At 41.7% G+C, this 17931-nt stretch overlaps 1 protein-coding gene across 1 annotated transcript; it reads left to right on the forward strand.

The window, feature by feature from the left end:
• Window positions 1–6450, forward strand: LOC137280119 (PRKR-interacting protein 1 homolog). Its single transcript, XM_067811862.1, has 6 exons — window positions 1–118; window positions 813–891; window positions 2251–2351; window positions 2830–2915; window positions 3676–3731; window positions 5613–6450. The coding sequence occupies exons 1-6, from the start codon at window positions 26–28 to the stop codon at window positions 5723–5725; spliced, it is 528 nt and encodes a 175-aa protein (XP_067667963.1). The 5' UTR covers window positions 1–25; the 3' UTR covers window positions 5726–6450.
• The last annotated feature ends 11481 nt before the right edge of the window (window positions 6451–17931 follow it).

A 17931-nucleotide genomic window follows, 5' to 3' on the forward strand; every position in this document is an offset into this window, starting at 1 on the left:
TCTCCCCTTACCGTATCGTTGCAAGATGGAGTCCAAGAGTGAGGATAAGTCCGTTGTCATTGCAAAGACGCCGTCAGAACTTCAAAGAATGAGACTAGATAAACTCATGAAAAATCCAGTGGGTAGACAATGAATATGTGTAGACGAAGTATCTCCATTGAAAACACGTGTATAGTGACGCATTATACATCATTCTTACCGTACTCTTATGCGATTCGGATTTCGCGCACAGATAGTGCTGTTTAGTAAACCGTTTTATTACGCAAATTAAGAATTACTCAGTGATTACAGAGGAAAGCAAGTAATATTTACCCAGCAAGCATTAGTCATGAAATGTTGAAATACCTCTTGCCTGTGGCATAAACATGTGCAAATGAGCAGTAAACCATGTGCTAATTTTCTACCAACTGCCAGCCCTTCGACTCCTTGGAAAATTGGTTTCTACCATCAAATACTTTCTTTTTGGTATTAGTGTATTACGTACATATATAAAGTAACTGATAACATATTTTGTTAATTTAAAATGTTATTGTTATGTTCATCCCTTTAATCATTACCTTAATTATAGAGGCACTAGCCCCCACTTGAAATGGTTTCTATTTATTTATATATTTTGAGTTTTTAAGGGTTAGGATTAAGGGTTCTTTAAATAGAAAAAAACCCATCTATTCCTAGGCATAGAATGATCAAAAACAAAAATGCAGGTTATGTGCAGAAAACTTTCCGACCAACACCATTCCCTTTGACAATTAGTCAGATAAATGTTCTCCATGCAACAGAACATAGTCACTCATTCAGTCTGTTCATTTCAGACAAAAGAAGTCATCATCCCTGATAAATCAAAAGACTGGAATCCTCGAGGGCCACAAGAATTCATCAGAAATGTTTGGGGTAAGAATACAAGGAACACTAATTCAAGAAGATTGCCCAAGAGGATAGTAAAGAGGATGTAAAAAGTTCTTCATTGTGGTAGAACCTTTTTTCAAACATTAACATGGTATGTGTTAACATAGTTACACATTGATAGTGAAGGAATGTTTCAGCCAGTCTAAGTAAACTTAGTCTCAGTGTATTTCGTTACACTCCACCACTGAGTCTAACAAAACCTAGAAGGAGGTCGCGTAAGGTAACCTTTTGAGATTGACCAATCAGAACACAGCTTACCAAATCAAGGAAGTGGACATTGGCACATACCTTTTGAAATTTTTATCTTGAAAAGGTTCATACCCGAACGATTCCGAATGCTATTTAGCTTACGCTCGCTTCCAGGTGATGCACACGGCTTACTTACAACTATGACAATGGTGAGTAAACAGTCACTGAAAATGGTGTTTTTGACAATATTCAAGGATGTCATCTTGAAGAAATATTAGCTAATGGTAACCATGTCAACAGAAACCTCAAAGCGTATATACTGCAGATCATATAATTGTGTTATATGCGGATTTTCGTTTGTGGAGAGATCTGTGTCAGTGACCTGAATATTTTGAAAGTCCCTCCAATCCCAAAATAGTAGCTGTTGTGTGATTGGTTAGATCTATTTAACTGTCTCTCATTGCATTGGACGGTCATTGGTTGCTCAAAGGTTACCTGACGCGACCTCCTACTAGGTTTTGTTAGACTCAGTGGTGGAGTGTAACGAAAAGTACTGAGACTAAGTTTACTGAGACTGTGTTTCAGCATGCCTGTTACTACAAAAGTTTAATGTGGGAAAAATTATTTCCAGTGGAGATTTTTTAGCCTGATATTGTAGCCATGCACATGGATTGATGGTGCATGTCAGGTGAAATGTTCATGTCTAGGGGTGTTGTTTGTTCATGGTGTGAAGTCTGTGACGTTTCACAGATCTTTAGTATGACTATTGCTACTCAGTTATTGTCATCTTGACTGTGACTGTTAGTTCCTCCACAACATGATCATCTTGTCAGCTACTGATTCTTGTCTGTTGATTCGATCGTAGGATGGGTCCACAGCTACCTGTTTGGTTGTATGGAGACAAAATAGATTTGGTTGTCCAACTTGGTGATTTTGTTGTTCGCATATCCTTACCCACAGCCAGCATAGTCCAGTGCTCGTAATATCATTGTGATCCAGATTCAGTGATGTCAAGGCTACCATCATATAACTGGAATATTTCTGAATGTGGCTTTAAACATCTACTAAACAAACACGTCTACAGTATTAATTGTCCCATTGTTTTGTAATTCAGTGTTTTCGCCAGTACTCAAGTCTAACATTTGTGGTGTGCAGGGTCTAGTGCTGGAGCTGGCAGTGGGGACTTCCATGTCTACCGTGGTGTGAGGAGAAGGGAGTACGCTAGACAGAAGTTCATCACAGAGAAGGCTAAGAAGGTATGTAACTCTTGCATCTCATTGTGTACTGGGCAGTTTAGAGGTCCCATTTTTGCATAGAGAAATTGAAAGCAATAAATTCCACCTGGAAGCACTAATCCAAAATATAATCTTTAACATTTTTGAAGAATGCATACTTGCTATGATAATCCTAACTAATAAATATTTAATAAGCAGTATCGTTATGAATGACCTGATACTCATGCATGAACCTACAGTCATTTTATTTTTTAAATTCTTTTTATTCGTTTCATTAGGATAAAAGGGTTCTTTATATGCAAAACAACTGATTTCTTGTCAGTGTACAAGTGAAAAAACTGGATCAATATCTAAGTATATATAAGTATTAAGTTCATATATATGGAATATAAATATTGGGAATGTTCTGTCCAGTTCTTTTATGGTCAGTTATCTCCCTTGTCCCAAGAAAATGCCTCACCCAAGAGGAAGTTTGGTTTCTATTCTATTGTGTTTTCAGGACAAGAAGGACTTGGATTATCAGAAGAGGGTGGAGGATAACAAGAGGGCTGCTGATGACAGGACAGCCAAAAAGAGAGCAAAGAGGTACATCTAGATAGATGTTTGCAGATTGTTAATGAGTAGTTATTGAGGGTGGTATGGGACCAGCAGAGGGCAAATGCGACTATGTTTGTCATAAGAGGCGACTAACAGGATCAGATGGTCAGGCTTTCTGACTTGGTTGACACATGTCATCGCTTCCCAATTGTGCATATCGATGCTCATGTTGTTGATCACTGGACTGTCTGGTCCAGACTTGATTATTTTACAGACCGCCACCATATAGCTGGAATATAGCTGAGTGTGGCGTAAAACTAAACTCATTCACTCACTCATGTTTGTGTACATGTACAGGTGTGTGTACAGCTGTTTTCACTATTGCCTGCATTGCCTGTAAAGCTAGCTCACTGATATACCATGCCATAGTATAATATGTACAGCCCACTCAGGCACATTATACTGGTTCAGATCTGACCATTTATTGTCTGTAGTGCCAGCTCACAAAGCTCTGGTAGCACTACGACTATTGTAAGTCAGTGTTACAGTATAGGAGGTAGGAATGCAATGAGGATAGTTACAAGATCTAGGCTTGCGAGAGCTTTATGAAACAGGGCCCTGTAGTATAACATGTATATCCCACCCTGACACATTATACTGGCTCAGATCTAAAAATTAATTGCTGTATCCCCGAGATGTTTCAATAAGCCCTCCTTGTCAGTTCTGTAAGCCCTTAATGCTTATTAAAGTGAATATGGTATCCTATATGTCTTTACTCTAACTGAGATGTATTTGTTGTATGTTGCAGGCTGAAAAAGAAGGCAAAACAAAAGACCAAGAAAGCAAAACAGGAAGAGAAGAAAGGTAATGTTCTCTGATGATATGTTACTACCGTCAGTTTCCTCAGTCATGCTTTTTATGCATGGATGTCATAATTTTCTTGCCTCAATTGCTGTGAAATCACACTCATATTTATCTGCTGTGATTTAAAATTGCGTCCTACTCACCTGTATGATTAGAAATAATAAAGTAATTAAATCTCTTTATTTTTCCTTATCCTGACTCATGCTTAATTGCTTCAAAGATCATTTACATTTATATAAATTCTTTGTCTGTGCAATAAATTGTATCTGAAAACAGGCTGACACTTCAGTGCAAAGTCGCTTAGTCTACAGGCAGCATCGACAATCTATGCTCTGAAATTGTTCTACCCCTTAAGTATTGCATCTTTTGTTATGTGCTTAACGAGTAAGAAATCTGTGAAATGTTCACCAACAATTGATTGTTACTTCCTTAACAACCCAAACTGATTCTTGTTTTACCTGACAATAGTACCAAGTGTTCCCGAATATGTTCTGATAAAATAGCATTATCCGAGTCATGACACTCAGACACTGAGAAACCATTTACAGTCTTGTCTGAGCAGGTAGAATTGAATAATACTAAAACTGGTTCCACTTATATTGATAGGGGGTCAACCCAAACTGATTCTTGTTTTACCTGACAATAGTACCAAGTGTTCCCGAATATGTTCTGATAAAATAGCATTATCCGAGTCATGACACTCAGACACTGAGAAACCATTTACAGTCTTGTCTGAGCAGGTAGAATTGAATAATACTAAAACTGGTTCCACTTATATTGATAGGGGGTCATTTACAGTAACTATATTTACAATATTTACTTGGTCTGCGTCTGAGTTTGATCTGCTAGATTGGAGTGGTGTGGTTTGCATGTTTTGCCTTGTTTTTTATGTTTGTGTTAACTTATCTCGTGTTCAGAAGAATATTTAGCTATTAGATATGCTGTAGTCTTCCTGTAGTCTTCCATTGTGCTTACACAGCGTATTTTCCTGGCCTGCCTCCCCAGAGAGCATCTACTAATGAAACCATCTCATTCGATACTACATTTTTTAAAAACTACAAATGAAAACAACCAAACAACTTAAATCATTGAACTTGATGAAAACCAGAAAACAGACACCAGTGGTGATACTAGTTGATTTACAGGTTCAATTACACGCCAAATTTCAAAATACTTGGAAAATTAAATTTGGTGAGTGGTTGAAGTATGATGATGACAAGAGCGTGATGTTTCGCAGAAAATTAAAACTTCAAAATGCAATGTCATATATTCCACCATTCCTTTTCTTGTTAACTATCAAACAATTAAATCTCATAAAATTTGAAAAAAATATCATATTTTTGGTCCCATGTTACATTTTGTCTCATAGCTTTTCTGAGCCAGGTTTTTCCATGTTGCCATCTGCTTGATTTGATCTGATCTCTTTGAACTGTGTTTGAAGCATGTCATTTACCTCTCTTTGAATTCAAAGCTTTCCTCAAGGTTTTATGCTGTTTTGCTGGTTGTTTCACTCACTCACTCACTCACTCACTCACTCACTCACTCAACCTATGAAGATCTGGGGTAGAAATGGCCTTGAGTAACCCATGATTGCCAAAAAAGGCGACTATCCTTGTTGTGAAAAGCGACTAGCGACATCAGGGAGTCCAGGCTTGCTGATTTGGTTCACACGTCATTCATTTCCAGTTGTTTTGATTGATGCTCATGTTGTTGATCACTGGATTGCCTACTCCAGACTTGGTTATTGACAGACAGCCGACATATAGCTGGAATATTCCTGAGTGTGGCTTAAAAATAAACTCACTCACTCATGCTGCTCCATCACGCATTTCACTCTTGTCATGACAGACAAATACTCACTCACACACTGTTCTGTTTCAGCTGAGTCTGATGAATCCGAGGAGGAGAGTGACGAAGAGAAGGATGCAGCTGAGAATGGACAACCCGAGGTTGGAGTAGGAAAAGAAGACAGTGATGAAGACGTGAAGAGGTGACTGGTTAGAATGTGGAATGAAGAGCAGCAGAAGATGCAGTAAAGATGTAGAAGAATCCCCTCATTACGGGTCATTTTCACCCAGGACAAAATATGTATATGTCTGTTGTCAGGTACACAATTGGTGTTGATCCAGTCTTTGGATGGATAATGAAATCATGGAAACACACATATCCCCTTACTGTCTGCACGACTGAGTAAAAAGACTGTGTAGAAAAGCCCAAGAAAACATGAGCTGAGATATCTGGCAACTTTCTGGGGAAATCAGGTTTATTCATTTCAACAGAGAAACCATATGTTATTACTTGAACACTGAGCTAGTGACTAGAATGGATTAGTCTCATAAGGTTTCATTTCTCACTGCAAGAGTTGTGTCCCTATGGTGTGCATGATCACATGACATTTGAACCTTGAATTCAATTTCATAATGATGGTCAGCTGTGCAGATGTGTATCACCAGAGAGGTAATCTGATCCAGCATCACTAATGGAGTCTCTCATGTGTGAGTGTGTGGCAGGATAATGAAGTTTAGCCTGCCATTAGTGTTTTTGCAGCCCGGGCATGTTTTCTGAAGAATTCATCGCATTCTTTCAAGAAACAATATAACCTATGTTGTAGATTCACATTCACTTGTCACCAGTATTTGTAACCTTGCTATGGACATCACTGTGTCCACTTTTTCATTGTATATACCATAACTTATTCCATAAACTGACAACTACTCCAGACAGTTTTTGGTTTTTCTTTGTTATGTTACAACATGGATAGGAATTTTTCCTAGTATGTAAGTGTCAGTGTTCATCGGTAAACCACTCAATACACTAAAGGGGTTCATACCCGGACTGTCAGATATTTTTGTCGAATACGCACCCGGACTGTCAAAAAGCAGTGGCAATACTCAAGACTGCTCTAATTACACCCAGAGTGTCGATGGACTTGGACAACATAAACCTGCAAATAACAGAAAGACGACACTAATCCGCTCTACTCCTTTTAGCTCCTCGGGGCACTGCTATCACCAGATATATGAACCACATCACAGAGACATGGGTGCATGAAACTGTGGAACCAATTCCTTAATGATGGCCATTGCAAGAACAAGAATCTAGAAGGTTTTCATCATCATTTGAACAAAGTCGGTGGGAAATGTCATCCCAGCATTTATGAGCATGTTCGTGTGTTGAAGAGGGAGCAGTCCTTTGTGAAGGCCTTTGTGACTTGCCACAGAGGTGCCCCAGCAAGGAAGCGCTGCTACCGAGAGCTAGATATGACCATGATGTAACCACAATACAAAGTGTCCACCATAAAGAATATACTGTATAACATATTTTGTTTTCCATAATGCCCAGAGCGTCGTATAGTGTTAATGCCTATATACCTCCTTATGTAAAACCCGAAACTTTGAATTTGTAAAGTTTCAGGTTTCAACTGTCTGGGTGAACACCACTAAAGGCAGTGATAGTAAGCAGTTCAAGTATTTGGCATGATGTTGATGGAATTTTACTATAATCGTGTAACACTTCTTGCTTTTAACAGCTACATGATACTTAAAGGTCACATGCAACGTAAAACACAACTTTGCATATTCTGGTACCTTTCGGTATGCACTTACCGAAACAAATCATAAAAAATGCCAATTCAACCTATAAAGTTGAAAAAAAGCGCCATGAAAAAAAGCCCGCGAAATCGGAGTTCAAATGTTTCACTAAATTTCCCCCAGCGCTTGGGGGGAAACTGATTTCAACAGCTGTGCTGCCCTGCGTCCGTAACGCATTCGCAGTGAATAGGTTCGCAGAGCTTGAAACAGTATGCATACCCAGAGTCTGAGGTCGTGAGCAGTAGTCTAATCTTGGTTGTGTACACAAACAAGTAAATAATCTACTTGTTACGTAAAAAAACTTGTTGATTGTGGTAAGCAGTCTCTGTCTCAGAGAAAGCTCAGTGTCTGGTTTATTCACACCTATATGTCTGCTTGCCTGTCTGCTAAAGACAACATGCAGTACACAGCTTCAGTCATTGACCACGTTCACCACAATTTGAAGTTAACACCTATCAGACTATACGACATGAAGAAAATAAATTGATTTCTGACTGGTGCACCCGAGTCCCGTGACTGCCACATTATGTAATTAGGCACGTGTGATACACATCGCATGTTTTCATGTCTGGGTTGCAAACAAACTACATTCATTTTTTTTCGGATGAATGGATCTGACGGAAACTGGTGCAAACACTTGTCAGTTTCAAGCCCTGCTTTGTTCTTGGACGAATGACAGATTCCAGCCACACAGTAGTTTACCATCTCTACTGAGATGATTTATGACTTGATCGAGCGCAAATTCAGAGAACATGTATTTTCAAAACCTAACATCTCAATATACATTCTTCATGGATAACAACTTCTTTTAGAGTATATAATTTTTTGTTTGACAGCAGTATATGAATCCATACTGAAACGACGCATCAATTGCACAAAAAGAAGTTGTTATCCATAAAGAATCTTTCTTTCTTGTGACTCGCCATACTTCTAAAATGCCCATCAAACAGATCATCTTTCTGTACACACAATGAACCCTCAGCATATCAGCAAATGAAACAGCCAATCGGAAGCCGTCGTTACACTTGAGTGCACATCCACCCGTTATGACTGGGTTCGGTCTCGTGAGGGCTTCGTTTCGGGGGAAGTAAGCCCAAGTAGAAAATATTGCACTTTTGAATCACGATTGTACGCTTATAATTTTGTTTATTTGTTTTTTAAAGCAGCAGTGTATATTATATGTCATGAATAACTGATAAATGTGTTTTAATTCAGTCTAAGTAAACTTAGTCTCAGTGTATTTCGTTACACTCCACCACTGAGTCTAACAAAACCCAGTAGAAGGTCGCGTCAGGTAACCTTTGCGCGACCAATGACCATCCAGTCAAACGCGAGACGGTTAAGTAGATTTAACCAATCAGACAACGGCTACTATTTCGGGATCGGAGGGACTTTCAAAATATTCAGGTCACTGACACAGATCTCTCCACAAACAAATCCGCATATAACACAATTATTTGACCTGCAGTATATACGCTTTGGGGTTTCTGTTGACATGGTTACCATTAGCTAATATTTCCGCAGGATAACATCCTTGAATATTGCCAAAAACACTATTTTCAGCGACTGTTTACTCACCGTTGTCATGGTTGTACGTAAGCCGTGTGCATCACCTAGAAGCGAGCGTAAGCTAAATAGCATTCGGAATCGTTCGGGTACGAACCTTTTCGAGATAAAAAGTTCATAAGGGATGTACGAATGTGCACTTTCGCGATTTGGTAAGCTGTGTTCTGATTGGTCAATCGGAAAGGTTACCTGTCGCGACGTCCCATAAGGTTTTGTTAGACTCAGTGGTGGAGTGTAACGAAAAGTACTGGGGATAAGTTTACTTAAACTGTTCCGGGACAGGCAGAATACGGACATGCTTCTTGGAGTTTACCTTGACTGTGTTTTAATTATGTTTGATTTTTGGTTGCATGTGACCTTTAAGTCAACAGATGTTAATTGGTAACTTTAAGATTAAGCACATCAATGTACCTGCAGATGCTTGTGACTTTGTCAGGTAAGGACTGCTGCTGTCTGTACTATACTGTACACATGGCCTAGAGCTGTCACTACTGTACACATGGTCTGGAGCTACTGTCACTACAGTACACATGGCCTAGAGCTACTGTCACGACTGTCCACATGGTCTAGAGCTACTGTCCCTACTGTACACATGGTCTAAAGCTACTGTCACTACTGAACACATCGTCTAAAGCTACTGTCACTACTGTACACATGGTCTGGAGCTACTGTCACTACTGTACACATGGTCTGGAGCTACTGTCACTACTGTCACTACTGTACACATGGTCTGGAGCTACTGTCACTACTGTACACATGGTCTAGAGCTACTGTCACTACTGTACACATAGTCTAGAGCTACTGTCACTACTGTACACTTGGTCTAAAGCTACTGTCACTACTGTACACTTGGTCTAGAGCTACTGTCACTACTGTACACATGGTCTAGAGCTACTGTCACTACTGTACACTTGGTCTGGAGCTATTGTCACGACTTTACACATGGTCTAGAGCTACTGTCACTACTGTACACTTGGTCTAGAGCTACTGTCACTACTGTACACATGGTCTAAAGCTACTGTCACTACTGTACACATCGTCTAAAGCTACTGTCACTACTGTACACGTGGTCTAGAGCTACTGTCACTACTGTACATATCGTCTAAAGCTACTGTCACTACTGTACACATGGTCTAGAGCTACTGTCACTACTGTAGACATGGTCTGGAACTACTGTCACTACTGTACACATGGTCTAGAGCTACTGTCACTACTGTACACATGGTCTGGAACTACTGTCACTACTGTACACATGGTCTAGAGCTACTGTCCCTACTGTGCACGTGGTCTGGAACTACTGTCACTACTGTACACATGGTCTAGAGCTACTGTCACTACTGTACACATGGTCTAGAGCTACTGTCACTACTGTACACATGGTCTAGAGCTACTGTCACTACTGTACACTTGGTCTGGAGCTATTGTCACGACTTTACATTTGGTATGGAACTACTGTCACTACTGTACACATGGTCTAGAGCTACTGTCACTACTGTGCACATGATCTAAAGCTACTGTCACTACTGTGCACATGGTCCAGAGCTACTCTCACCATTGTAAACATGGTCTAGAGCTACTGTCACTACTGTACACATGGTCTAGAGCTACTGTCACTACTGTACACATGGTCTAAAGCTACTGTCACTACTGTACACATGGTCTAAAGCTAATGTCACTACTGTACACATGGCCTGAAGCTAATGTCACTACTGTACACATGGTCTAAAGCTAATGTCACTACTGTACACATGGTCTAGAGCTACTGTCACTACTGTACACATGGTCTGGAACTACTGTCACTACTGTACACATGGTCTAGAGCTACTGTCCCTACTGTGCACGTGGTCTGGAACTACTGTCACTACTGTACACATGGTCTAGAGCTACTGTCACTACTGTACACATGGTCTAGAGCTACTGTCACTACTGTACACATGGTCTAGAGCTACTGTCACTACTGTACACTTGGTCTGGAGCTATTGTCACGACTTTACATTTGGTATGGAACTACTGTCACTACTGTACACATGGTCTAGAGCTACTGTCACTAATGTGCACATGATCTAAAGCTACTGTCACTACTGTACACATGGTCCCTCCTTAATCCTACTGACGGACAGTGATTCTTCCTCCCTCCATCCAAATGACAAGCAGTGGTACCTTCCTTCATTCTGCTGAAAAACAATGGTCCCCTCCATCCTGCTGGCAGAGAACGTTTCCTTCTTTCATCCTGCTGACTGGTAGTGGTTCCTTCTTTCATCCTGCTGACAGGCAGTGGTTCCTTCTTTCATCCTGCTGACAGGCAGTGGTTCCTTCTTTCATTCTGCTGACAGGCAGTGGTTCCTTCTTTCATCCAGCTGACAAGCAGTGGTTCCTTCTTTAATCCTGCTGACAAGCAGTGGTTCCTTCTTCCATCCTGCTGACAGGCAGCGGTTCCTTCTTTCATCCTGCTGACAGGCAGCGGTTCCTTCTTTCATCCTGGTGACAGGCAGTGGTTCCTTCTTTCATCCAGCTGAGAGGCAGTGGTTCCTTCTTTAATCCTGCTGAAGGGCAGTGATTCCTTCTTTCATCCTGCTGACAAGCAGTGGTTCAATCTCTCATCCTGCAGACAGGCAGTGATTCCTTCCTTCATCCTCTAGGGGCAGTGGTTCCTTTCTTCATCCTGCTGACAGGCAGCGGTTCCTTCCTATATCTCTGCTGACAGGCAGTGATTCCTTCCTTCATCCTGCCGACAGAGTGGTTCCCTTCATCCTGCTGAGAGGCAGTGGTTCCTTCCTTTATGTCTCCTGACAGGCAGTGATTCTTTTCTTCTGACAGATAGTTAGTTGTTCGTAGGAATAGGCGATCTGAGAACACTAAAGCCAACTCAGTTACCAGCCATTCTCACCGAGCAGGACCACGCACAGGTTTTCACAATAACAGCCGATGAATAGTTGTTTGAATGGAAAACAATACGTTACAGCCCTTTGTTGGCATGGCAGTTGCGGAGGAAAAACACCACAATCTACTTCAGTCCCTTGAAATCAATTCCTGCTGATGAAGTCTACAATGTTCTGAAGGGATAATTCACTGTTTTACACACGGACATCGATTCCCTTGCAGTGCATTATTTATAGAGTTTCTGATGCATGCCATAAAACATAAATAGAAAATCTGGTCTGTGACGTTAAAGGTAGTTGGAGGATCGCTTTTCGTCTCTTCTGTTTTATCTATAAAGTGTATACTTTGACTAGTCAAAAACACACTAGGTCGTCACGATATGGGTGAGGCATTGCCGATGTGTTCATTCACTACTATAAGACTGAAGATAAACGTTACAATGTGAACGACTGCAATGGCTGACAATTATCAGCCATGTTGAGTCAATGTTGACAGCGTGAGGAAACTGTCCTTCTGGGCCTGGTCTTGCATTGCTGTCATAAATGATCTCCTGGTAACTATCGACTTTTCGACATCAGTCGTACTGTTGCTGACTGACCTACAACATACATGCACCGGCTCGGTGGTGTAGTATATCGAGTGCTTGCTTTGACAGCGGCAGGTTTGTATTTCGATCCACAGCACAGCGCTGGTCGGTGATGTTGGAGACTCAACATAAAACTGTACAGGTAGTAGTCCGGGCTAGCACGCAAACGCACACGCACACACTTTTTCATGGTCGTTATGCAAGTACACTGACCATTCTTCTGATGCGCAGTTAATCCGTGATGAAATGTGAATATTATGCAAAACTCAACTGTCGAAATACATTTGCAGATATGTGGAATATTCAGTCCAATGCGAGGGTGTAAATATTCGATTGAGGAAACAGACACGGAAAACTTGACCTTAGGTTTGTTATTCTTAAAAACATGAATAGAAGTTGTGCCACTTCCTGCCCTACACCGTATAATCTTGTTGCATCCAGGAGTCAAACCTCATTTCACCTAATGGTGCGCTCACAGTGCCGATCTTACGCTACTCGACCTTCTCGACCTGAAATGGTCGAGCTTGTCGATTTTCAGATCGAGCTAGGTCGAGTCCATCCTCGATATCTCCAGGGTATACGTTCCAATAAGTCTCCACTATACCCTGGACGCATCTACGGCTCTGCCCGATACATTCATTACCTCCCTTTGCTGGCTCCGCCTTCTCACAGTAGCCAATCAGCTAGGCCACCGTTATAACCGAGCTTGCCAGTGTCAACAAAGGTAGCGGTCGCAACTGCGAAGGTTTGCCCACAGTGCGTCCCAGATTTTAGGGAAATCATACAAACAAATTGACAGGTCCGAAACTTTAAAACAACATATGCAGGAACGCCTTCTAACTCTTCCAGAGAACCTCTGCATGGTTTGTGTTGCCAAGTATAATCGGTTAGATAATTCAAAAAACGAAAGTGAGTTGTGATTGGTTCGCTCAACTTCCCAGCGTAGACACCTGATTGGATCAAAAGACAGTCAGGGGAGGTAATAAATTTATCTGACAGAGCCGTAGATGCGTCCAGGGTATAGTGGAGACTTATCGGAACGTATACCCTGGAGATATCGAGGATGGGTCGAGTCAGGTCTACCAAGACTTTGCAAAATGTTTGACATGTCAAAAATCTTCCCCGACCTCGCCTGGACCAGGTCCAGAATAGGCGAGGTCGGTCGATAAAAGGTCGAGTTTAGATCGACATTAGATCGAGTTGAAGGTCGAGCTGGCCTGACATGTCGATCTGCGCTCGTGTCACTGTCGGTCTGTACTCGGCTTCAACTCGACCTGAAGTCGACCTATCTCGACCTCAACTCGACCTAACAGAGTTCGCTGCCGCAGTTATAAATAGCCCTCATCTTCCCAGTTGCTTCATCAGAGCCAATCAGCTGTCATTGGTAGCACTTACTCTTCACACCAACCCGCTGCCACCCAGAGGTCCGCCCTCTGCTACGCAGTGTGCACAAATTGAAAGCAATCACATAGTAAGCAGTGTTCGCTTCTCGGGACTGACCAGGTTTAGGGTTAGGTCACGGTTCATCATGATGAAGTTACTACTTTGCAGACCTCAAATCGAATGGGTACCTGATGAAAATCGTCCCAGTAATTTCTACAATTTGGAAACCAAGGGTATATGCTGAAAAAAAGGAATTTCCGTCGAGAACCAGTCGGCCGGTCGGGCACAGATCGACTTGAGATGCGGTCGAAATTAAGTCGATGAACAGTTCGAGCTGGCCGAATACAGGTCTAGCTTGTCGAGTTTAGGTCGGGTATGTTTTCTCAATCTGGTCAACCTCAGTCGAGAAAGGTCGACTAACGTCGGACCGAAATCGTACTGAGATCGTTACGAAGACGTTGTGAGCTCATCGTGAGGTAGACTCAGGTCGATGTACGCCTCGGGTAAAGACAGGTCGAGTCGGCCGAGCTCCCGAGACCCCGCACCTTAACATTCAAACACTCAATGAGGGTAGTGTCGTGGATAAAACGTTGACTCAATATGCTGAACGTCTAGGTGGTGATCCCAAAATAGTGCAATGTTTGAAGCCCACTTCAGGTGTTTCCAGTCCCTGATGTGGTCCGAATATTGCTAACTAACTCACTCACTCTACATGAGGTAATGGAACATATTCAGACATCTTGATTTGCAGAGTTGCGTCCCTCTATTGTCAGGATACCCGTGAAGGTCCGGATAAGCTTACTGATCTTCATTAACCCATGCTTGTCGTAAGAGACCCCCCATCTCAAACCTTTCCCCATAGCGCACACACAATGCTTTGCCCCCATCAGGACACATGTACACCTCGCGGTCTCTGAGAACATTGATCTGTGGAGCTAAGTTATTGACCGAGTATAACGTCAATGTTACATTAAGAAATCGTTAAGCAGGATCACCTGTAAGAATTACCTGCGAGTCTTCATTAGAAAATCATGAATCTATTCTGTTTTAAGAACGGACCTGTTTCACATTCGGGTTCTACGTGCACGAACATGTTACGCGTAAATTGACCTCATTCTTCAATCACCTACTTTCATCCGCGTTGTTTCGGAAACAAACGATTGCCGTATTTATGAGTCGTCATTCTTTTCAAGATGTAAGACCGGAAGTAAAAGGTGTGTAACCGGAAATACCCAACCCCGTTGCGTGTGCAGACCGCTGTCTCCTCATCTACAATAGACAATTAATTACTAATGGCGATCTACCACGGATCTCCCAGCTTCATCTGTCCCAGATTTCTAAAGGAAATAGTCAAGACATTGATTTCCTGGAGCACTCATTACACACCACGCAGAGAAACAATCTAACGCTCGGGTTAATGAATCAGCGATCGTATAGAGCATAGACTATCCAGCAACCTCTGATTTTATTGTGTATTGTGTCAATGTCCTGTGAAAACACATACCTTCCTATCATGTTCGGTGACATACGAAAGACGGGATCGAGTGGTCATGGTTTCCCAGTTGCGTATATCGATGGTCACGCTGCTGATCACTGGATTGTCTGGTCCAGACTCGATTATTTACAGACCGCCACCATGTAGATGCAATATTGCTGTGTGCGGCGTAAAAGTAAACTCACTCACTGACATGACTTACCACACAAAGGTACACACCTGTTATTTGTAGAGTGTTTTCATAACACAAAAGTTAGGGTTTTGAAAAGTATTTTGATTGTGACAAGTCGCAAACATTGTGTACATGTTGACTGTAACTTGTTTTATTCACTTGAAAAACGGATCAACAATTGCCAGTTATCCAACTTAAATTAGCCCTCTCCTGCATGTTTCATGTCACCACCGATAAGTAAGTCACCATAAAGGCACTTTTAAAAATATTTACGATGTTCCACGTTGAACTCATCCCCAAAACTATGTTAACACTATATTTTGTACCTCAGAAAGAGTATTGACAACTGATCAACTGGTTACAATTTATGTGATGATATGTTGTATTCCCCGGACTGAGTTCGCGCATACAAACTATAATACGCTTTATAAAACCCACGTAAACTTAGAATAGTAATACAGAGGTGCCGTATTGAACCCCTGCAGGTTCATTATTGAATAAATGAATGCAAGATATAGTAAATATAGAACGTGACACTAGTGCATTTGGATCTGCTCTCATTACATCTTCTCATTCAATACAATGCATCCAAATGCATTAGTATGGCGTTCTATATATGTATGTTATATTTAGATATTTTGGTTAAGCTGGACACTGAGAACACCATCTACGCCCCGATCGTAACTTTAGGACCTGTCGTAACGCTGTAGTTTATCATAGGCTTACGAATGACGTAGCGTTGCGAACGCTTTGTGAATCGGGACCCTGGGTACAGATTTTCGAAGCTCTATTAGCGTTAAGATAGTCGTAAGTGCCATACATTAATACTGACTTACGACCATCTTAGCGCTAAGAGAGCTTCGAAAATCTAGGCCCTGGTTCCTTAGTCTCGAAACGTTCGTAGCCCTAAGAATTCTAAATTTGATCGTAGCCAATGTGTTAAGGATGGGCTAAAGAAGTTCGAAGGGTTACGAATCTTTCGAGATCAGCTAGTCTGCATGCATATAACACTTGCAAGTACGATGATCACAGGAGGCACCGTATTTTTCAACAAATGTTATGCACATTTTCCGCTGTCAGTACAAGACGGAAATGACCTTCGTAGCTATGCTTTTTCAGGCGGCCATGATATTGAGAAGTCCCTTAGGTATAATACATAAGGTGCTTAAGTGGTAGAAGTACTGTGTCGGTAACCTGGGCCCTGAATCGCATATGGCAATAAATACAAGTTGACTCGCGCAAAGGAAGCCTGTGACAACTTTCTATGTTTGAACCGTTGGGTTGGAAAGTGTAAAGAAATCCGGCGCAGAGATGACTCTGGGTAGCATTCGTCACCATTCGCCCCTTTCCGTAAACTCCAAGAAGCATGTCCTTATTCTGCCTGTCCGGAACAGTCTACGTAAACTTATCCCCAGTTCTTTTCGTTACATTCCACCACTGAGTCTAACAAAACCTTATGGGACGTCGCGTCAGGTAACCTTTGAGACTGACCAATCAGAACACAGTTTACCAAATCGCGAAAGTGCACATTCGCACATCCCTTATAAACTTTTCATCTCGAAAAGGTTCGTACCCGAACGATTCCGAATGCTATTTAGCTTACGATCGCTTCCGGGTGATGCACACGGCTTACGTACAACCATGACAACGGTGAGTAAATAGTCGCTGAAAATAGTGTTTTTGACAATATTCAAGGATGTTATTTGGCGGAAATATTGGCTAATGGTAACCATGTCACCAGAAACCCCAAAGCGTATATACTGTAGGTCAAATAACTGTTATATGCTGATTTTTGTTTGTGGAGAGATCTGTGTTGGTGAGCTGAATATTTAGAAAGTCCCTCCGTTCCCTAAATAGTAGCTTTTGTCTGATTGGTTAAATCTATTTAACCATCTCGCGTTTGATTGGACGGTCATTGGTTGCTCAAAGGTTACTTGACGCGACCTTCTATTGGATTTTGTTAGACTCAGCGGTGGAGTGTAGCGAAATACACTGAGACGAAGTTTACTTAGACTGGTCCCGGAATAACACGAGTGGGTCACGATTGTCTGGGTAGGAAAGTAAATTATTCGTTGGGTCATTGTGACGTTGTGTCCATTGTGACGTCAGTATAGGCAGTGAGGCCATTAGAACATGACGTCACCCCAGCTTTTATGATGCAACGATTTCTACCATGACGCTATATCCGGTGACAAATCGCGTCTTTTCGAACAGGATGTGCGCAGATGTCTTCATGGCATTCATCATTATTCTGAGTGTCATCCCATTCAGTGTGGCAACAACAGATCTCAATGCTCACCAGATCCAGTTTGTAGCGGACCATTTGACCAGTCGTGAGTGCCACAAGCTGATCCCCGCCCTGTACATAAAGTCGTTCCAGATTGATGCCGAGTCTCTCAAAGACGACACCAAAGACGCCAGTCTCCCATGTCTGACTCGACTTCTAGCATGGAACAAGAGTGCGAACAATCAGACTTTCCAAAAGCTTAGTCTACGCCTGCGTGAGATTCGACGTCCCGACATCGCTA

This window comes from Haliotis asinina, chromosome 1 (assembly GCF_037392515.1).
Source record: "Haliotis asinina isolate JCU_RB_2024 chromosome 1, JCU_Hal_asi_v2, whole genome shotgun sequence".
Classification (NCBI taxonomy): domain Eukaryota; kingdom Metazoa; phylum Mollusca; class Gastropoda; order Lepetellida; family Haliotidae; genus Haliotis; species Haliotis asinina.